The following is a 19,659-nucleotide window of genomic DNA, read 5'->3' on the forward strand; positions in this document are numbered from 1 at the left end:
TGTCCAATGCAATGCATTTCCCCATCGCTCATTTCTAAATTGCCTCGTTTAATACAAATAAAGTATTAACATTGGCATGGTGTACCTTTCTGTGCTTATTCATCCACAATCTATAGCTCAACATGAAAATATTCGCAATTAATCATAAAAAAAAATCGCGATTTTTTCCCCCAAGTAAACATTTTTAAACAATAATGTTAGTGATAGAAGGGAACTTATTTTGTGCAAAAATGGAAAGCTTTTCAATTTCCATGCGGCAGAATTGTTACAATAGCCGATAATCCATTTTCCCAATGATAAATCCCTATACGGGTGGAACAACCAGTGACGTCAGACTACACCTCCCTATTCACTCAAGGTTAGCTGCTCTTCCCCTAGTGGCAGCTCACAGATATTAAACTTTTTTTGCTTCACATCAATGACACTGTGTCCTTGTTTATAAAAAAATCTTCCAAATAGCTTGTTATGTGGAGTATTATGTTTTTCAAAAAAGACGAGTGCAGTGCAATATGTAATATAATTTATTCAAGTTTGGAAATGCTATTCTATTCATAGTTGAATGGTGGGGGAAATATTGCTCTTACTGTGGAACAAAAATAATAATTCTGCTAATAAATGCTGCATTGCATATTAAAATTGTAATTTTGTGGATGGCTGCACCGCACCTTGGCCAGGAAGGTCCCGGTGATAAAGATCTCCAGCACCATGGTGAGGACCAGCTGGATGATGAGGAGGATGATGGCGGCGGGACACTCCTCTGTGATGCAGCGGAAGCCGTAACCAATCGTGGTCTGAGACTCCAGGGAGAACAGGAAGGCCCCCGTCAACGTCTGCATCTGCAGCACGCACGGCGTGTGGTTGGAGGGAGGGTCGAACTCTGGAGGAACAGCGCGGAAACATGAGTCACTAGATGCAGTAGAACAGTGAAACATGAGTCACTAGATGCAGTAGAACAGTGAAACATGAGTCACTAGATGTAGTAGAACAGTGAAACATGAGTCACTAGATGTAGTAGAACAGTGGAACATGAGTCACTAGATGCAGTAGAACAGTGAAACATGAGTCACTAGATGCAGTAGAACAGTGAAACATGAGTCACTAGATGCAGTAGAACAGTGAAACATGAGTCACTAGATGCAGTAGAACAGTGAAACATGAGTCACTAGATGTAGAAACATGAGTCACTAGATGCAGTAGAACAGTGAAACATGAGTCACTAGATGCAGTAGAACAGTGAAAAATGTGTCACTAAATGTAGTAGAACAGTGAAAAATGAGTCACTAGATGCAGTAGAACAGTGAAACATGAGTCACTAGATGTAGAAACATGAGTCACTAGATGTAGTAGAACAGTGAAACATGAGTCACTAGATGCAGTAAAACAGTGAAACATGAGTCACTAGATGCAATAGAACAGTGCAACATGAGTCACTAGATGTAGTAGAACAGTGAAACATGAGTCACTAGATGCAGTAGAACAGTGAAACATGAGTCACTAGATGTAGTAGAACAGTGAAACATGAGTCACTAGATGTAGTAGAACAGTGAAACATGAGTCACTAGATGCAGTAGAACAGTGAAACATGAGTCACTAGATGTAGTAGAACAGTGAAACGTGAGTCACTAGATGCAGTAGAACAGTGAAACATGAGTCACTAGATGCAGTAGAACAGTGAAACACGAGTCACTAGATGCAGTAGAACAGTGAAACATGAGTCACTAGATGTAGTAGAACAGTGAAACATGAGTCACTAGATGTAGTAGAACAGTGAAACATGAGTCACTAGATCCAGTAGAACAGTGAAACATGAGTCACTAGATGTAGTAGAACAGTGAAACATGAGTCACTAGATGTAGTAGAACAGTGAAACATGAGTCACTAGATGCAGTAGAACAGTGAAACATGAGTCACTAGATGCAGTAGAACAGTGAAACATGAGTCACTAGATGCAGTAGAACAGTGAAACATGAGTCACTAGATGCAGTAGAACAGTGAAACACGAGTCACTAGATGCAGTAGAACAGTGAAACATGAGTCACTAGATGTAGTAGAACAGTGAAACATGAGTCACTAGATGTAGTAGAACAGTGAAACATGAGTCACTAGATGTAGTAGAACAGTGAAACATGAGTCACTAGATGCAGTAGAACAGTGAAACATGAGTCACTAGATGCAGTAGAACAGTGAAACACGAGTCACTAGATGCAGTAGAACAGTGAAACATGAGTCACTAGATGTAGTAGAACAGTGAAACATGAGTCACTAGATGTAGTAGAACAGTGAAACATGAGTCACTAGATGCAGTAGAACAGTGAAACATGAGTCACTAGATGCAGTAGAACAGTGAAACATGAGTCACTAGATGCAGTAGAACAGTGAAACACGAGTCACTAGATGCAGTAGAACAGTGAAACATGAGTCACTAGATGCAGTAGAACAGTGAAACATGAGTCACTAGATGTAGAAACATGAGTCACTAGATGCAGTAGAACAGTGAAACATGAGTCACTAGATGCAGTAGAACAGTGAAACATGAGTCACTAGATGTAGAAACATGAGTCACTAGATGTAGTAGAACAGTGAAACATGAGTCACTAGATGCAGTAGAACAGTGAAACATGAGTCACTAGATGCAATAGAACAGTGAAACATGAGTCACTAGATGTAGTAGAACAGTGAAACATGAGTCACTAGATGTAGTAGAACAGTGAAACATGAGTCACTAGATGTAGTAGAACAGTGAAACACGAGTCACTAGATGTAGTAGAACAGTGAAACATGAGTCACTAGATGTAGTAGAACAGTGAAACATGAGTCACTAGATGTAGAAACATGAGTCACTAGATGCAGTAGAACAGTGAAACATGAGTCACTAGATGCAGTAGAACAGTGAAACATGAGTCACTAGATGCAGTAGAACAGTGAAACATGAGTCACTAGATGTAGTAGAACAGTGAAACATGAGTCACTAGATGCAGTAGAACAGTGAAACATGAGTCACTAGATGTAGTAGAACAGTGAAACACGAGTCACTAGATGCAGTAGAACAGTGAAACATAAGTCACTAGATGCAGTAGAACAGTGCAACATGAGTCACTAGATGCAGTAGAACAGTGAAACATGAATCACTAGATGCAGTAGAACAGTGAAACATGAGTCACTAGATGTAGTAGAACAGTGAAACATGAGTCACTAGATGTAGAAACATGAGTCACTAGATGCAGTAGAACAGTGAAACATGAGTCACTAGATGCAGTAGAACAGTGAAACATGAGTCACTAGATGTAGTAGAACAGTGAAACATGAGTCACTAGATGCAGTAGAACAGTGAAACATGAGTCACTAGATGTAGTAGAACAGTGAAACACGAGTCACTAGATGCAGTAGAACAGTGAAACATAAGTCACTAGATGCAGTAGAACAGTGCAACATGAGTCACTAGATGCAGTAGAACAGTGAAACATGAATCACTAGATGCAGTAGAACAGTGAAACATGAGTCACTAGATGTAGTAGAACAGTGAAACATGAGTCACTAGATGTAGAAACATGAGTCACAAGATGCAGTAGAACAGTGAAACATGAGTCACTAGATGTAGTAGAACAGTGAAACATGAGTCACTAGATGTAGTAGAACAGTGAAACATGAGTCACTAGATGCAGTAGAACAGTGAAACATGAGTCACTAGATGCAGTAGAACAGTGAAACATGAGTCACTAGATGTAGTAGAACAGTGAAACATGAGTCACTAGATGTAGTAGAACAGTGAAACATGAGTCACTAGATGCAGTAGAACAGTGAAACATGAGTCACTAGATGCAGTAGAACAGTGAAACATGAGTCACTAGATGTAGTAGAACAGTGAAACATGAGTCACTAGATGCAGTAGAACAGTGAAACATGAGTCACTAGATGTAGTAGAACAGTGAAACATGAGTCACTAGATGTAGTAGAACAGTGAAACACGAGTCACTAGATGTAGTAGAACAGTGAAACATGAGTCACTAGATGCAGTAGAACAGTGAAACATGAGTCACTAGATGTAGTAGAACAGTGAAACATGAGTCACTAGATGCAGTAGAACAGTGAAACATGAGTCACTAGATGTAGTAGAACAGTGAAACACGAGTCACTAGATGCAGTAGAACAGTGAAACATAAGTCACTAGATGCAGTAGAACAGTGCAACATGAGTCACTAGATGCAGTAGAACAGTGAAACATGAATCACTAGATGCAGTAGAACAGTGAAACATGAGTCACTAGATGTAGTAGAACAGTGAAACATGAGTCACTAGATGTAGAAACATGAGTCACTAGATGCAGTAGAACAGTGAAACATGAGTCACTAGATGCAGTAGAACAGTGAAACATGAGTCACTAGATGTAGTAGAACAGTGAAACATGAGTCACTAGATGCAGTAGAACAGTGAAACATGAGTCACTAGATGTAGTAGAACAGTGAAACACGAGTCACTAGATGCAGTAGAACAGTGAAACATAAGTCACTAGATGCAGTAGAACAGTGCAACATGAGTCACTAGATGCAGTAGAACAGTGAAACATGAATCACTAGATGCAGTAGAACAGTGAAACATGAGTCACTAGATGTAGTAGAACAGTGAAACATGAGTCACTAGATGTAGAAACATGAGTCACAAGATGCAGTAGAACAGTGAAACATGAGTCACTAGATGTAGTAGAACAGTGAAACATGAGTCACTAGATGTAGTAGAACAGTGAAACATGAGTCACTAGATGCAGTAGAACAGTGAAACATGAGTCACTAGATGCAGTAGAACAGTGAAACATGAGTCACTAGATGTAGTAGAACAGTGAAACATGAGTCACTAGATGTAGTAGAACAGTGAAACATGAGTCACTAGATGCAGTAGAACAGTGAAACATGAGTCACTAGATGCAGTAGAACAGTGAAACATGAGTCACTAGATGTAGTAGAACAGTGAAACATGAGTCACTAGATGCAGTAGAACAGTGAAACATGAGTCACTAGATGTAGTAGAACAGTGAAACATGAGTCACTAGATGTAGTAGAACAGTGAAACACGAGTCACTAGATGTAGTAGAACAGTGAAACATGAGTCACTAGATGCAGTAGAACAGTGAAACATGAGTCACTAGATGCAGTAGAACAGTGAAACATGAGTCACTAGATGTAGTAGAACAGTGAAACATGAGTCACTAGATGTAGTAGAACAGTGAAACATGAGTCACTAGATGTAGAAACATGAGTCACTAGATGCAGTAGAACAGTGAAACATGAGTCACTAGATGTAGTAGAACAGTGAAACATGAGTCACTAGATGCAGTAGAACAGTGAAACATGAGTCACTAGATGCAGTAGAACAGTGAAACATGAGTCACTAGATGTAGTAGAACAGTGAAACATGAGTCACTAGATGTAGTAGAACAGTGAAACATGAGTCACTAGATGCAGTAGAACAGTGAAACATGAGTCACTAGATGCAGTAGAACAGTGAAACATGAGTCACTAGATGTAGTAGAACAGTGAAACATGAGTCACTAGATGCAGTAGAACAGTGAAACATGAGTCACTAGATGTAGTAGAACAGTGAAACATGAGTCACTAGATGTAGTAGAACAGTGAAACACGAGTCACTAGATGCAGTAGAACAGTGAAACATGAGTCACTAGATGTAGTAGACAGTGAAACATGAGTCACTAGATGTAGTAGAACAGTGAAACACAAGTCACTAGATGCAGTAGAACAGTGAAACATGAGTCACTAGATGCAGTAGAACAGTGAAACATGAGTCACTAGATGCAGTAGAACAGTGAAACACGAGTCACTAGATGCAGTAGAACAGTGAAACATGAGTCACTAGATGCAGTAGAACAGTGAAACATGAGTCACTAGATGTAGAAACATGAGTCACTAGATGCAGTAGAACAGTGAAACATGAGTCACTAGATGCAGTAGAACAGTGAAACATGAGTCACTAGATGTAGAAACATGAGTCACTAGATGTAGTAGAACAGTGAAACATGAGTCACTAGATGCAGTAGAACAGTGAAACATGAGTCACTAGATGCAATAGAACAGTGAAACATGAGTCACTAGATGTAGTAGAACAGTGAAACATGAGTCACTAGATGTAGTAGAACAGTGAAACATGAGTCACTAGATGCAGTAGAACAGTGAAACACGAGTCACTAGATGTAGTAGAACAGTGAAACATGAGTCACTAGATGTAGTAGAACAGTGAAACATGAGTCACTATATGTAGTAGAACAGTGAAACATGAGTCACTAGATGTAGAAACATGAGTCACTAGATGCAGTAGAACAGTGAAACATGAGTCACTAGATGCAGTAGAACAGTGAAACATGAGTCACTAGATGCAGTAGAACAGTGAAACATGAGTCACTAGATGTAGTAGAACAGTGAAACATGAGTCACTAGATGCAGTAGAACAGTGAAACATGAGTCACTAGATGTAGTAGAACAGTGAAACACGAGTCACTAGATGCAGTAGAACAGTGAAACATGAGTCACTAGATGCAGTAGAACAGTGCAACATGAGTCACTAGATGCAGTAGAACAGTGAAACATGAGTCACTAGATGCAGTAGAACAGTGAAACATGAGTCACTAGATGTAGTAGAACAGTGAAACATGAGTCACTAGATGTAGAAACATGAGTCACAAGATGCAGTAGAACAGTGAAACATGAGTCACTAGATGTAGTAGAACAGTGAAACATGAGTCACTAGATGTAGTAGAACAGTGAAACATGAGTCACTAGATGCAGTAGAACAGTGAAACATGAGTCACTAGATGCAGTAGAACAGTGAAAAGTGAGTCACTAGATGCAGTAGAACAGTGAAACATGAGTCACTAGATGTAGTAGAACAGTGAAACATGAGTCACTAGATGCAGTAGAACAGTGAAACATGAGTCACTAGATGCAGTAGAACAGTGCAACATGAGTCACTAGATGCAGTAGAACAGTGAAACATGAGTCACTAGATGCAGTAGAACAGTGAAACATGAGTCACTAGATGTAGTAGAACAGTGAAACATGAGTCACTAGATGTAGTAGAACAGTGAAACATGAGTCACTAGATGCAGTAGAACAGTGCAACATGAGTCACTAGATGCAGTAGAACAGTGAAACATGAGTCACTAGATGCAGTAGAACAGTGAAACATGAGTCACTAGATGTAGTAGAACAGTGAAACATGAGTCACTAGATGTAGAAACATGAGTCACTAGATGCAGTAGAACAGTGAAACATGAGTCACTAGATGTAGTAGAACAGTGAAACATGAGTCACTAGATGTAGTAGAACAGTGAAACATGAATCACTAGATGCAGTAGAACAGTGAAACATGAGTCACTAGATGCAGTAGAACAGTGAAACATGAGTCACTAGATGCAGTAGAACAGTGACACATGAGTCACTAGATGTAGAAACATGAGTCACTAGATGTAGTAGAACAGTGAAACATGAGTCACTAGATGCAGTAGAACAGTGAAACATGAGTCACTAGATGCAATAGAACAGTGAAACATGAGTCACTAGATGTAGTAGAACAGTGAAACATGAGTCACTAGATGTAGTAGAACAGTGAAACATGAGTCACTAGATGCAGTAGAACAGTGAAACACGAGTCACTAGATGTAGTAGAACAGTGAAACATGAGTCACTAGATGTAGTAGAACAGTGAAACATGAGTCACTAGATGTAGTAGAACAGTGAAACATGAGTCACTAGATGTAGAAACATGAGTCACTAGATGCAGTAGAACAGTGAAACATGAGTCACTAGATGCAGTAGAACAGTGAAACATGAGTCACTAGATGCAGTAGAACAGTGAAACATGAGTCACTAGATGTAGTAGAACAGTGAAACATGAGTCACTAGATGCAGTAGAACAGTGAAACATGAGTCACTAGATGTAGTAGAACAGTGAAACACGAGTCACTAGATGCAGTAGAACAGTGAAACATGAGTCACTAGATGCAGTAGAACAGTGCAACATGAGTCACTAGATGCAGTAGAACAGTGAAACATGAGTCACTAGATGCAGTAGAACAGTGAAACATGAGTCACTAGATGTAGTAGAACAGTGAAACATGAGTCACTAGATGTAGAAACATGAGTCACAAGATGCAGTAGAACAGTGAAACATGAGTAACTAGATGTAGTAGAACAGTGAAACATGAGTCACTAGATGTAGTAGAACAGTGAAACATGAGTCACTAGATGCAGTAGAACAGTGAAACATGAGTCACTAGATGCAGTAGAACAGTGAAAAGTGAGTCACTAGATGCAGTAGAACAGTGAAACATGAGTCACTAGATGTAGTAGAACAGTGAAACATGAGTCACTAGATGCAGTAGAACAGTGAAACATGAGTCACTAGATGCAGTAGAACAGTGCAACATGAGTCACTAGATGCAGTAGAACAGTGAAACATGAGTCACTAGATGCAGTAGAACAGTGAAACATGAGTCACTAGATGTAGTAGAACAGTGAAACATGAGTCACTAGATGTAGAAACATGAGTCACTAGATGCAGTAGAACAGTGAAACATGAGTCACTAGATGTAGTAGAACAGTGAAACATGAGTCACTAGATGTAGTAGAACAGTGAAACATGAATCACTAGATGCAGTAGAACAGTGAAACATGAGTCACTAGATGCAGTAGAACAGTGAAACATGAGTCACTAGATGTAGTAGAACAGTGAAACATGAGTCACTAGATGCAGAAACAAGAGTCACTAGATGTAGAAACATGAGTCACTAGATGTAGTAGAACAGTGAAACATGAGTCACTAGATGTAGTAGAACAGTGAAACATGAGTCACTAGATGCAGTAGAACAGTGAAACATGAGTCACTAGATGTAGTAGAACAGTGAAACATGAGTCACTAGATGCAGTAGAACAGTGAAACATGAGTCACTAGATGTAGTAGAACAGTGAAACATGAGTCACCAGATGTAGTAGAACAGTGAAACACGAGTCACTAGATGCAGTAGAACAGTGAAACATGAGTCACTAGATGTAGTAGACAGTGAAACATGAGTCACTAGATGTAGTAGAACAGTGAAACACAAGTCACTAGATGCAGTAGAACAGTGAAACATGAGTCACTAGATGCAGTAGAACAGTGAAACATGAGTCACTAGATGCAGTAGAACAGTGAAACACGAGTCACTAGATGCAGTAGAACAGTGAAACATGAGTCACTAGATGCAGTAGAACAGTGAAACATGAGTCACTAGATGTAGAAACATGAGTCACTAGATGCAGTAGAACAGTGAAACATGAGTCACTAGATGCAGTAGAACAGTGAAACATGAGTCACTAGATGTAGAAACATGAGTCACTAGATGTAGTAGAACAGTGAAACATGAGTCACTAGATGCAGTAGAACAGTGAAACATGAGTCACTAGATGCAATAGAACAGTGAAACATGAGTCACTAGATGTAGTAGAACAGTGAAACATGAGTCACTAGATGTAGTAGAACAGTGAAACATGAGTCACTAGATGCAGTAGAACAGTGAAACACGAGTCACTAGATGTAGTAGAACAGTGAAACATGAGTCACTAGATGTAGTAGAACAGTGAAACATGAGTCACTAGATGTAGAAACATGAGTCACTAGATGCAGTAGAACAGTGAAACATGAGTCACTAGATGCAGTAGAACAGTGAAACATGAGTCACTAGATGCAGTAGAACAGTGAAACATGAGTCACTAGATGTAGTAGAACAGTGAAACATGAGTCACTAGATGCAGTAGAACAGTGAAACATGAGTCACTAGATGTAGTAGAACAGTGAAACACGAGTCACTAGATGCAGTAGAACAGTGAAACATAAGTCACTAGATGCAGTAGAACAGTGCAACATGAGTCACTAGATGCAGTAGAACAGTGAAACATGAATCACTAGATGCAGTAGAACAGTGAAACATGAGTCACTAGATGTAGTAGAACAGTGAAACATGAGTCACTAGATGTAGAAACATGAGTCACAAGATGCAGTAGAACAGTGAAACATGAGTCACTAGATGTAGTAGAACAGTGAAACATGAGTCACTAGATGTAGTAGAACAGTGAAACATGAGTCACTAGATGCAGTAGAACAGTGAAACATGAGTCACTAGATGCAGTAGAACAGTGAAACATGAGTCACTAGATGTAGTAGAACAGTGAAACATGAGTCACTAGATGTAGTAGAACAGTGAAACATGAGTCACTAGATGCAGTAGAACAGTGAAACATGAGTCACTAGATGCAGTAGAACAGTGAAACATGAGTCACTAGATGTAGTAGAACAGTGAAACATGAGTCACTAGATGCAGTAGAACAGTGAAACATGAGTCACTAGATGTAGTAGAACAGTGAAACATGAGTCACTAGATGCAGTAGAACAGTGAAACATGAGTCACTAGATGCAGTAGAACAGTGAAAAGTGAGTCACTAGATGCAGTAGAACAGTGAAACATGAGTCACTAGATGTAGTAGAACAGTGAAACATGAGTCACTAGATGCAGTAGAACAGTGAAACACGAGTCACTAGATGTAGTAGAACAGTGAAACATGAGTCACTAGATGCAGTAGAACAGTGAAACATGAGTCACTAGATGCAGTAGAACAGTGAAACATGAGTCACTAGATGCAATAGAACAGTGAAACATGAGTCACTAGATGTAGTAGAACAGTGAAACATGAGTCACTAGATGTAGTAGAACAGTGAAACATGAGTCACTAGATGCAGTAGAACAGTGAAACACGAGTCACTAGATGTAGTAGAACAGTGAAACATGAGTCACTAGATGTAGTAGAACAGTGAAACATGAGTCACTAGATGTAGAAACATGAGTCACTAGATGCAGTAGAACAGTGAAACATGAGTCACTAGATGCAGTAGAACAGTGAAACATGAGTCACTAGATGCAGTAGAACAGTGAAACATGAGTCACTAGATGTAGTAGAACAGTGAAACATGAGTCACTAGATGCAGTAGAACAGTGAAACATGAGTCACTAGATGTAGTAGAACAGTGAAACACGAGTCACTAGATGCAGTAGAACAGTGAAACATAAGTCACTAGATGCAGTAGAACAGTGCAACATGAGTCACTAGATGCAGTAGAACAGTGAAACATGAATCACTAGATGCAGTAGAACAGTGAAACATGAGTCACTAGATGTAGTAGAACAGTGAAACATGAGTCACTAGATGTAGAAACATGAGTCACAAGATGCAGTAGAACAGTGAAACATGAGTCACTAGATGTAGTAGAACAGTGAAACATGAGTCACTAGATGTAGTAGAACAGTGAAACATGAGTCACTAGATGCAGTAGAACAGTGAAACATGAGTCACTAGATGCAGTAGAACAGTGAAACATGAGTCACTAGATGTAGTAGAACAGTGAAACATGAGTCACTAGATGTAGTAGAACAGTGAAACATGAGTCACTAGATGCAGTAGAACAGTGAAACATGAGTCACTAGATGCAGTAGAACAGTGAAACATGAGTCACTAGATGTAGTAGAACAGTGAAACATGAGTCACTAGATGCAGTAGAACAGTGAAACATGAGTCACTAGATGTAGTAGAACAGTGAAACATGAGTCACTAGATGCAGTAGAACAGTGAAACATGAGTCACTAGATGCAGTAGAACAGTGAAAAGTGAGTCACTAGATGCAGTAGAACAGTGAAACATGAGTCACTAGATGTAGTAGAACAGTGAAACATGAGTCACTAGATGCAGTAGAACAGTGAAACATGAGTCACTAGATGCAGTAGAACAGTGCAACATGAGTCACTAGATGCAGTAGAACAGTGAAACATGAGTCACTAGATGCAGTAGAACAGTGAAACATGAGTCACTAGATGTAGTAGAACAGTGAAACATGAGTCACTAGATGTAGAAACATGAGTCACTAGATGCAGTAGAACAGTGAAACATGAATCACTAGATGCAGTAGAACAGTGAAACATGAGTCACTAGATGCAGTAGAACAGTGAAACATGAGTCACTAGATGTAGTAGAACAGTGAAACATGAGTCACTAGATGCAGAAACAAGAGTCACTAGATGTAGAAACATGAGTCACTAGATGTAGTAGAACAGTGAAACATGAGTCACTAGATGTAGTAGAACAGTGAAACATGAGTCACTAGATGTAGTAGAACAGTGAAACATGAATCACTAGATGCAGTAGAACAGTGAAACATGAGTCACTAGATGCAGTAGAACAGTGAAACATGAGTCACTAGATGTAGTAGAACAGTGAAACATGAGTCACTAGATGCAGAAACAAGAGTCACTAGATGTAGAAACATGAGTCACTAGATGTAGTAGAACAGTGAAACATGAGTCACTAGATGTAGTAGAACAGTGAAACATGAGTCACTAGATGCAGTAGAACAGTGAAACATGAGTCACTAGATGTAGTAGAACAGTGAAACATGAGTCACTAGATGCAGTAGAACAGTGAAACATGAGTCACTAGATGTAGTAGAACAGTGAAACATGAGTCACCAGATGTAGTAGAACAGTGAAACACGAGTCACTAGATGCAGTAGAACAGTGAAACATGAGTCACTAGATGTAGTAGACAGTGAAACATGAGTCACTAGATGTAGTAGAACAGTGAAACACAAGTCACTAGATGCAGTAGAACAGTGAAACATGAGTCACTAGATGCAGTAGAACAGTGAAACATGAGTCACTAGATGCAGTAGAACAGTGAAACACGAGTCACTAGATGCAGTAGAACAGTGAAACATGAGTCACTAGATGCAGTAGAACAGTGAAACATGAGTCACTAGATGTAGAAACATGAGTCACTAGATGCAGTAGAACAGTGAAACATGAGTCACTAGATGCAGTAGAACAGTGAAACATGAGTCACTAGATGTAGAAACATGAGTCACTAGATGTAGTAGAACAGTGAAACATGAGTCACTAGATGCAGTAGAACAGTGAAACATGAGTCACTAGATGCAATAGAACAGTGAAACATGAGTCACTAGATGTAGTAGAACAGTGAAACATGAGTCACTAGATGTAGTAGAACAGTGAAACATGAGTCACTAGATGCAGTAGAACAGTGAAACACGAGTCACTAGATGTAGTAGAACAGTGAAACATGAGTCACTAGATGTAGTAGAACAGTGAAACATGAGTCACTAGATGTAGAAACATGAGTCACTAGATGCAGTAGAACAGTGAAACATGAGTCACTAGATGCAGTAGAACAGTGAAACATGAGTCACTAGATGCAGTAGAACAGTGAAACATGAGTCACTAGATGTAGTAGAACAGTGAAACATGAGTCACTAGATGCAGTAGAACAGTGAAACATGAGTCACTAGATGTAGTAGAACAGTGAAACACGAGTCACTAGATGCAGTAGAACAGTGAAACATAAGTCACTAGATGCAGTAGAACAGTGCAACATGAGTCACTAGATGCAGTAGAACAGTGAAACATGAATCACTAGATGCAGTAGAACAGTGAAACATGAGTCACTAGATGTAGTAGAACAGTGAAACATGAGTCACTAGATGTAGAAACATGAGTCACAAGATGCAGTAGAACAGTGAAACATGAGTCACTAGATGTAGTAGAACAGTGAAACATGAGTCACTAGATGTAGTAGAACAGTGAAACATGAGTCACTAGATGCAGTAGAACAGTGAAACATGAGTCACTAGATGCAGTAGAACAGTGAAACATGAGTCACTAGATGTAGTAGAACAGTGAAACATGAGTCACTAGATGTAGTAGAACAGTGAAACATGAGTCACTAGATGCAGTAGAACAGTGAAACATGAGTCACTAGATGCAGTAGAACAGTGAAACATGAGTCACTAGATGTAGTAGAACAGTGAAACATGAGTCACTAGATGCAGTAGAACAGTGAAACATGAGTCACTAGATGTAGTAGAACAGTGAAACATGAGTCACTAGATGTAGTAGAACAGTGAAACACGAGTCACTAGATGTAGTAGAACAGTGAAACATGAGTCACTAGATGTAGTAGAACAGTGAAACATGAGTCACTAGATGCAGAAACAAGAGTCACTAGATGTAGAAACATGAGTCACTAGATGTAGTAGAACAGTGAAACACGAGTCACTAGATGTAGTAGAACAGTGAAACATGAGTCACTAGATGCAGTAGAACAGTGAAACATGAGTCACTAGATGTAGTAGAACAGTGAAACATGAGTCACTAGATGCAGTAGAACAGTGAAACATGAGTCACTAGATGTAGTAGAACAGTGAAACATGAGTCACCAGATGTAGTATAACAGTGAAACACGAGTCACTAGATGCAGTAGAACAGTGAAACATGAGTCACTAGATGTAGTAGACAGTGAAACATGAGTCACTAGATGTAGTAGAACAGTGAAACACAAGTCACTAGATGCAGTAGAACAGTGAAACATGAGTCACTAGATGCAGTAGAACAGTGAAACATGAGTCACTAGATGCAGTAGAACAGTGAAACACGAGTCACTAGATGCAGTAGAACAGTGAAACATGAGTCACTAGATGCAGTAGAACAGTGAAACATGAGTCACTAGATGTAGAAACATGAGTCACTAGATGCAGTAGAACAGTGAAACATGAGTCACTAGATGCAGTAGAACAGTGAAACATGAGTCACTAGATGTAGAAACATGAGTCACTAGATGTAGTAGAACAGTGAAACATGAGTCACTAGATGCAGTAGAACAGTGAAACATGAGTCACTAGATGCAATAGAACAGTGAAACATGAGTCACTAGATGTAGTAGAACAGTGAAACATGAGTCACTAGATGTAGTAGAACAGTGAAACATGAGTCACTAGATGCAGTAGAACAGTGAAACACGAGTCACTAGATGTAGTAGAACAGTGAAACATGAGTCACTAGATGTAGTAGAACAGTGAAACATGAGTCACTAGATGTAGAAACATGAGTCACTAGATGCAGTAGAACAGTGAAACATGAGTCACTAGATGCAGTAGAACAGTGAAACATGAGTCACTAGATGCAGTAGAACAGTGAAACATGAGTCACTAGATGTAGTAGAACAGTGAAACATGAGTCACTAGATGCAGTAGAACAGTGAAACATGAGTCACTAGATGTAGTAGAACAGTGAAACACGAGTCACTAGATGCAGTAGAACAGTGAAACATAAGTCACTAGATGCAGTAGAACAGTGCAACATGAGTCACTAGATGCAGTAGAACAGTGAAACATGAGTCACTAGATGCAGTAGAACAGTGAAACATGAGTCACTAGATGTAGAAACATGAGTCACTAGATGCAGTAGAACAGTGAAACATGAGTCACTAGATGCAGTAGAACAGTGAAACATGAGTCACTAGATGTAGAAACATGAGTCACTAGATGTAGTAGAACAGTGAAACATGAGTCACTAGATGCAGTAGAACAGTGAAACATGAGTCACTAGATGCAATAGAACAGTGAAACATGAGTCACTAGATGTAGTAGAACAGTGAAACATGAGTCACTAGATGTAGTAGAACAGTGAAACATGAGTCACTAGATGTAGTAGAACAGTGAAACATGAGTCACTAGATGTAGAAACATGAGTCACTAGATGCAGTAGAACAGTGAAACATGAGTCACTAGATGCAGTAGAACAGTGAAACATGAGTCACTAGATGCAGTAGAACAGTGAAACATGAGTCACTAGATGTAGTAGAACAGTGAAACATGAGTCACTAGATGCAGTAGAACAGTGAAACATGAGTCACTAGATGTAGTAGAACAGTGAAACACGAGTCACTAGATGCAGTAGAACAGTGAAACATAAGTCACTAGATGCAGTAGAACAGTGCAACATGAGTCACTAGATGCAGTAGAACAGTGAAACATGAATCACTAGATGCAGTAGAACAGTGAAACATGAGTCACTAGATGTAGTAGAACAGTGAAACATGAGTCACTAGATGCAGTAGAACAGTGAAACATGAGTCACTAGATGTAGTAGAACAGTGAAACATGAGTCACTAGATGTAGTAGAACAGTGAAACATGAGTCACTAGATGTAGAAACATGAGTCACTAGATGCAGTAGAACAGTGAAACATGAGTCACTAGATGCAGTAGAACAGTGAAACATGAGTCACTAGATGCAGTAGAACAGTGAAACATGAGTCACTAGATGTAGTAGAACAGTGAAACATGAGTCACTAGATGCAGTAGAACAGTGAAACATGAGTCACTAGATGTAGTAGAACAGTGAAACACGAGTCACTAGATGCAGTAGAACAGTGAAACATAAGTCACTAGATGCAGTAGAACAGTGCAACATGAGTCACTAGATGCAGTAGAACAGTGAAACATGAGTCACTAGATGCAGTAGAACAGTGAAACATGAGTCACTAGATGTAGAAACATGAGTCACTAGATGCAGTAGAACAGTGAAACATGAGTCACTAGATGCAGTAGAACAGTGAAACATGAGTCACTAGATGTAGAAACATGAGTCACTAGATGTAGTAGAACAGTGAAACATGAGTCACTAGATGCAGTAGAACAGTGAAACATGAGTCACTAGATGCAATAGAACAGTGAAACATGAGTCACTAGATGTAGTAGAACAGTGAAACATGAGTCACTAGATGTAGTAGAACAGTGAAACATGAGTCACTAGATGTAGTAGAACAGTGAAACATGAGTCACTAGATGTAGAAACATGAGTCACTAGATGCAGTAGAACAGTGAAACATGAGTCACTAGATGCAGTAGAACAGTGAAACATGAGTCACTAGATGCAGTAGAACAGTGAAACATGAGTCACTAGATGTAGTAGAACAGTGAAACATGAGTCACTAGATGCAGTAGAACAGTGAAACATGAGTCACTAGATGTAGTAGAACAGTGAAACACGAGTCACTAGATGCAGTAGAACAGTGAAACATAAGTCACTAGATGCAGTAGAACAGTGCAACATGAGTCACTAGATGCAGTAGAACAGTGAAACATGAATCACTAGATGCAGTAGAACAGTGAAACATGAGTCACTAGATGTAGTAGAACAGTGAAACATGAGTCACTAGATGTAGAAACATGAGTCACAAGATGCAGTAGAACAGTGAAACATGAGTCACTAGATGTAGTAGAACAGTGAAACATGAGTCACTAGATGTAGTAGAACAGTGAAACATGAGTCACTAGATGCAGTAGAACAGTGAAACATGAGTCACTAGATGCAGTAGAACAGTGAAACATGAGTCACTAGATGTAGTAGAACAGTGAAACATGAGTCACTAGATGTAGTAGAACAGTGAAACATGAGTCACTAGATGCAGTAGAACAGTGAAACATGAGTCACTAGATGCAGTAGAACAGTGAAACATGAGTCACTAGATGTAGTAGAACAGTGAAACATGAGTCACTAGATGCAGTAGAACAGTGAAACATGAGTCACTAGATGTAGTAGAACAGTGAAACATGAGTCACTAGATGTAGTAGAACAGTGAAACACGAGTCACTAGATGTAGTAGAACAGTGAAACATGAGTCACTAGATGTAGTAGAACAGTGAAACATGAGTCACTAGATGCAGTAGAACAGTGAAACATGAGTCACTAGATGCAGTAGAACAGTGAAACATGAGTCACTAGATGTAGTAGAACAGTGAAACATGAGTCACTAGATGCAGTAGAACAGTGAAACATGAGTCACTAGATGTAGTAGAACAGTGAAACATGAGTCACTAGATGTAGTAGAACAGTGAAACACGAGTCACTAGATGCAGTAGAACTGTGAAACATGAGTCACTAGATGTAGTAGACAGTGAAACATGAGTCACTAGATGTAGTAGAACAGTGAAACACAAGTCACTAGATGCAGTAGAACAGTGAAACATGAGTCACTAGATGCAGTAGAACAGTGAAACATGAGTCACTAGATGCAGTAGAACAGTGAAACACGAGTCACTAGATGCAGTAGAACAGTGAAACATGAGTCACTAGATGCAGTAGAACAGTGAAACATGAGTCACTAGATGTAGAAACATGAGTCACTAGATGCAGTAGAACAGTGAAACATGAGTCACTAGATGCAGTAGAACAGTGAAACATGAGTCACTAGATGTAGAAACATGAGTCACTAGATGTAGTAGAACAGTGAAACATGAGTCACTAGATGCAGTAGAACAGTGAAACATGAGTCACTAGATGCAATAGAACAGTGAAACATGAGTCACTAGATGTAGTAGAACAGTGAAACATGAGTCACTAGATGTAGTAGAACAGTGAAACATGAGTCACTAGATGCAGTAGAACAGTGAAACACGAGTCACTAGATGTAGTAGAACAGTGAAACATGAGTCACTAGATGTAGTAGAACAGTGAAACATGAGTCACTAGATGTAGAAACATGAGTCACTAGATGCAGTAGAACAGTGAAACATGAGTCACTAGATGTAGTAGAACAGTGCAACATGAGTCACTAGATGCAGTAGAACAGTGAAACATGAGTCACTAGATGCAGTAGAACATTGAAACATGAGTCACTAGATGTAGTAGAACAGTGAAACATGAGTCACTAGATGTAGAAACATGAGTCACTAGATGCAGTAGAACAGTGAAACATGAGTCACTAGATGTAGTAGAACAGTGAAACATGAGTCACTAGATGTAGTAGAACAGTGAAACATGAGTCACTAGATGCAGTAGAACAGTGAAACATGAGTCACTAGATGCAGTAGAACAGTGAAACATGAGTCACTAGATGTAGTAGAACAGTGAAACATGAGTCACTAGATGTAGTAGAACAGTGAAACATGAGTCACTAGATGCAGTAGAACAGTGAAACATGAGTCACTAGATGCAGTAGAACAGTGAAAAGTGAGTCACTAGATGCAGTAGAACAGTGAAACATAAGTCACTAGATGCAGTAGAACAGTGCAACATGAGTCACTAGATGCAGTAGAACAGTGAAACATGAATCACTAGATGCAGTAGAACAGTGAAACATGAGTCACTAGATGTAGTAGAACAGTGAAACATGAGTCACTAGATGTAGAAACATGAGTCACAAGATGCAGTAGAACAGTGAAACATGAGTCACTAGATGTAGTAGAACAGTGAAACATGAGTCACTAGATGTAGTAGAACAGTGAAACATGAGTCACTAGATGCAGTAGAACAGTGAAACATGAGTCACTAGATGCAGTAGAACAGTGAAACATGAGTCACTAGATGTAGTAGAACAGTGAAACATGAGTCACTAGATGTAGTAGAACAGTGAAACATGAGTCACTAGATGCAGTAGAACAGTGAAACATGAGTCACTAGATGCAGTAGAACAGTGAAACATGAGTCACTAGATGTAGTAGAACAGTGAAACATGAGTCACTAGATGCAGTAGAACAGTGAAACATGAGTCACTAGATGTAGTAGAACAGTGAAACATGAGTCACTAGATGTAGTAGAACAGTGAAACACGAGTCACTAGATGTAGTAGAACAGTGAAACATGAGTCACTAGATGTAGTAGAACAGTGAAACATGAGTCACTAGATGCAGAAACAAGAGTCACTAGATGTAGAAACATGAGTCACTAGATGTAGTAGAACAGTGAAACACGAGTCACTAGATGTAGTAGAACAGTGAA

The 19,659-nt window shown here is 39.4% G+C and overlaps 1 protein-coding gene across 1 annotated transcript in view; it reads right to left on the reverse strand.

Annotated features, from left to right (window-relative positions):
* LOC311247805 (ATP-sensitive inward rectifier potassium channel 10-like) overlaps nucleotides 1-19,659 on the reverse strand; it is a gene marked incomplete at both ends in the record, with an annotated part of 177,077 nt that overhangs the window by 9,600 nt on the left and 147,818 nt on the right. The window contains one exon of the mRNA XM_084338802.1: nucleotides 666-877. Coding sequence (XP_084194928.1) covers nucleotides 666-877 — 212 coding nt within the window. The remainder of the gene's footprint in view (nucleotides 1-665; nucleotides 878-19,659) is intronic.

This window comes from Notolepis coatsorum (assembly GCF_963971535.1).
Source record: "Notolepis coatsorum genome assembly, contig: SCAFFOLD_205, whole genome shotgun sequence".
Lineage (NCBI taxonomy): Eukaryota > Metazoa > Chordata > Actinopteri > Aulopiformes > Paralepididae > Notolepis > Notolepis coatsorum.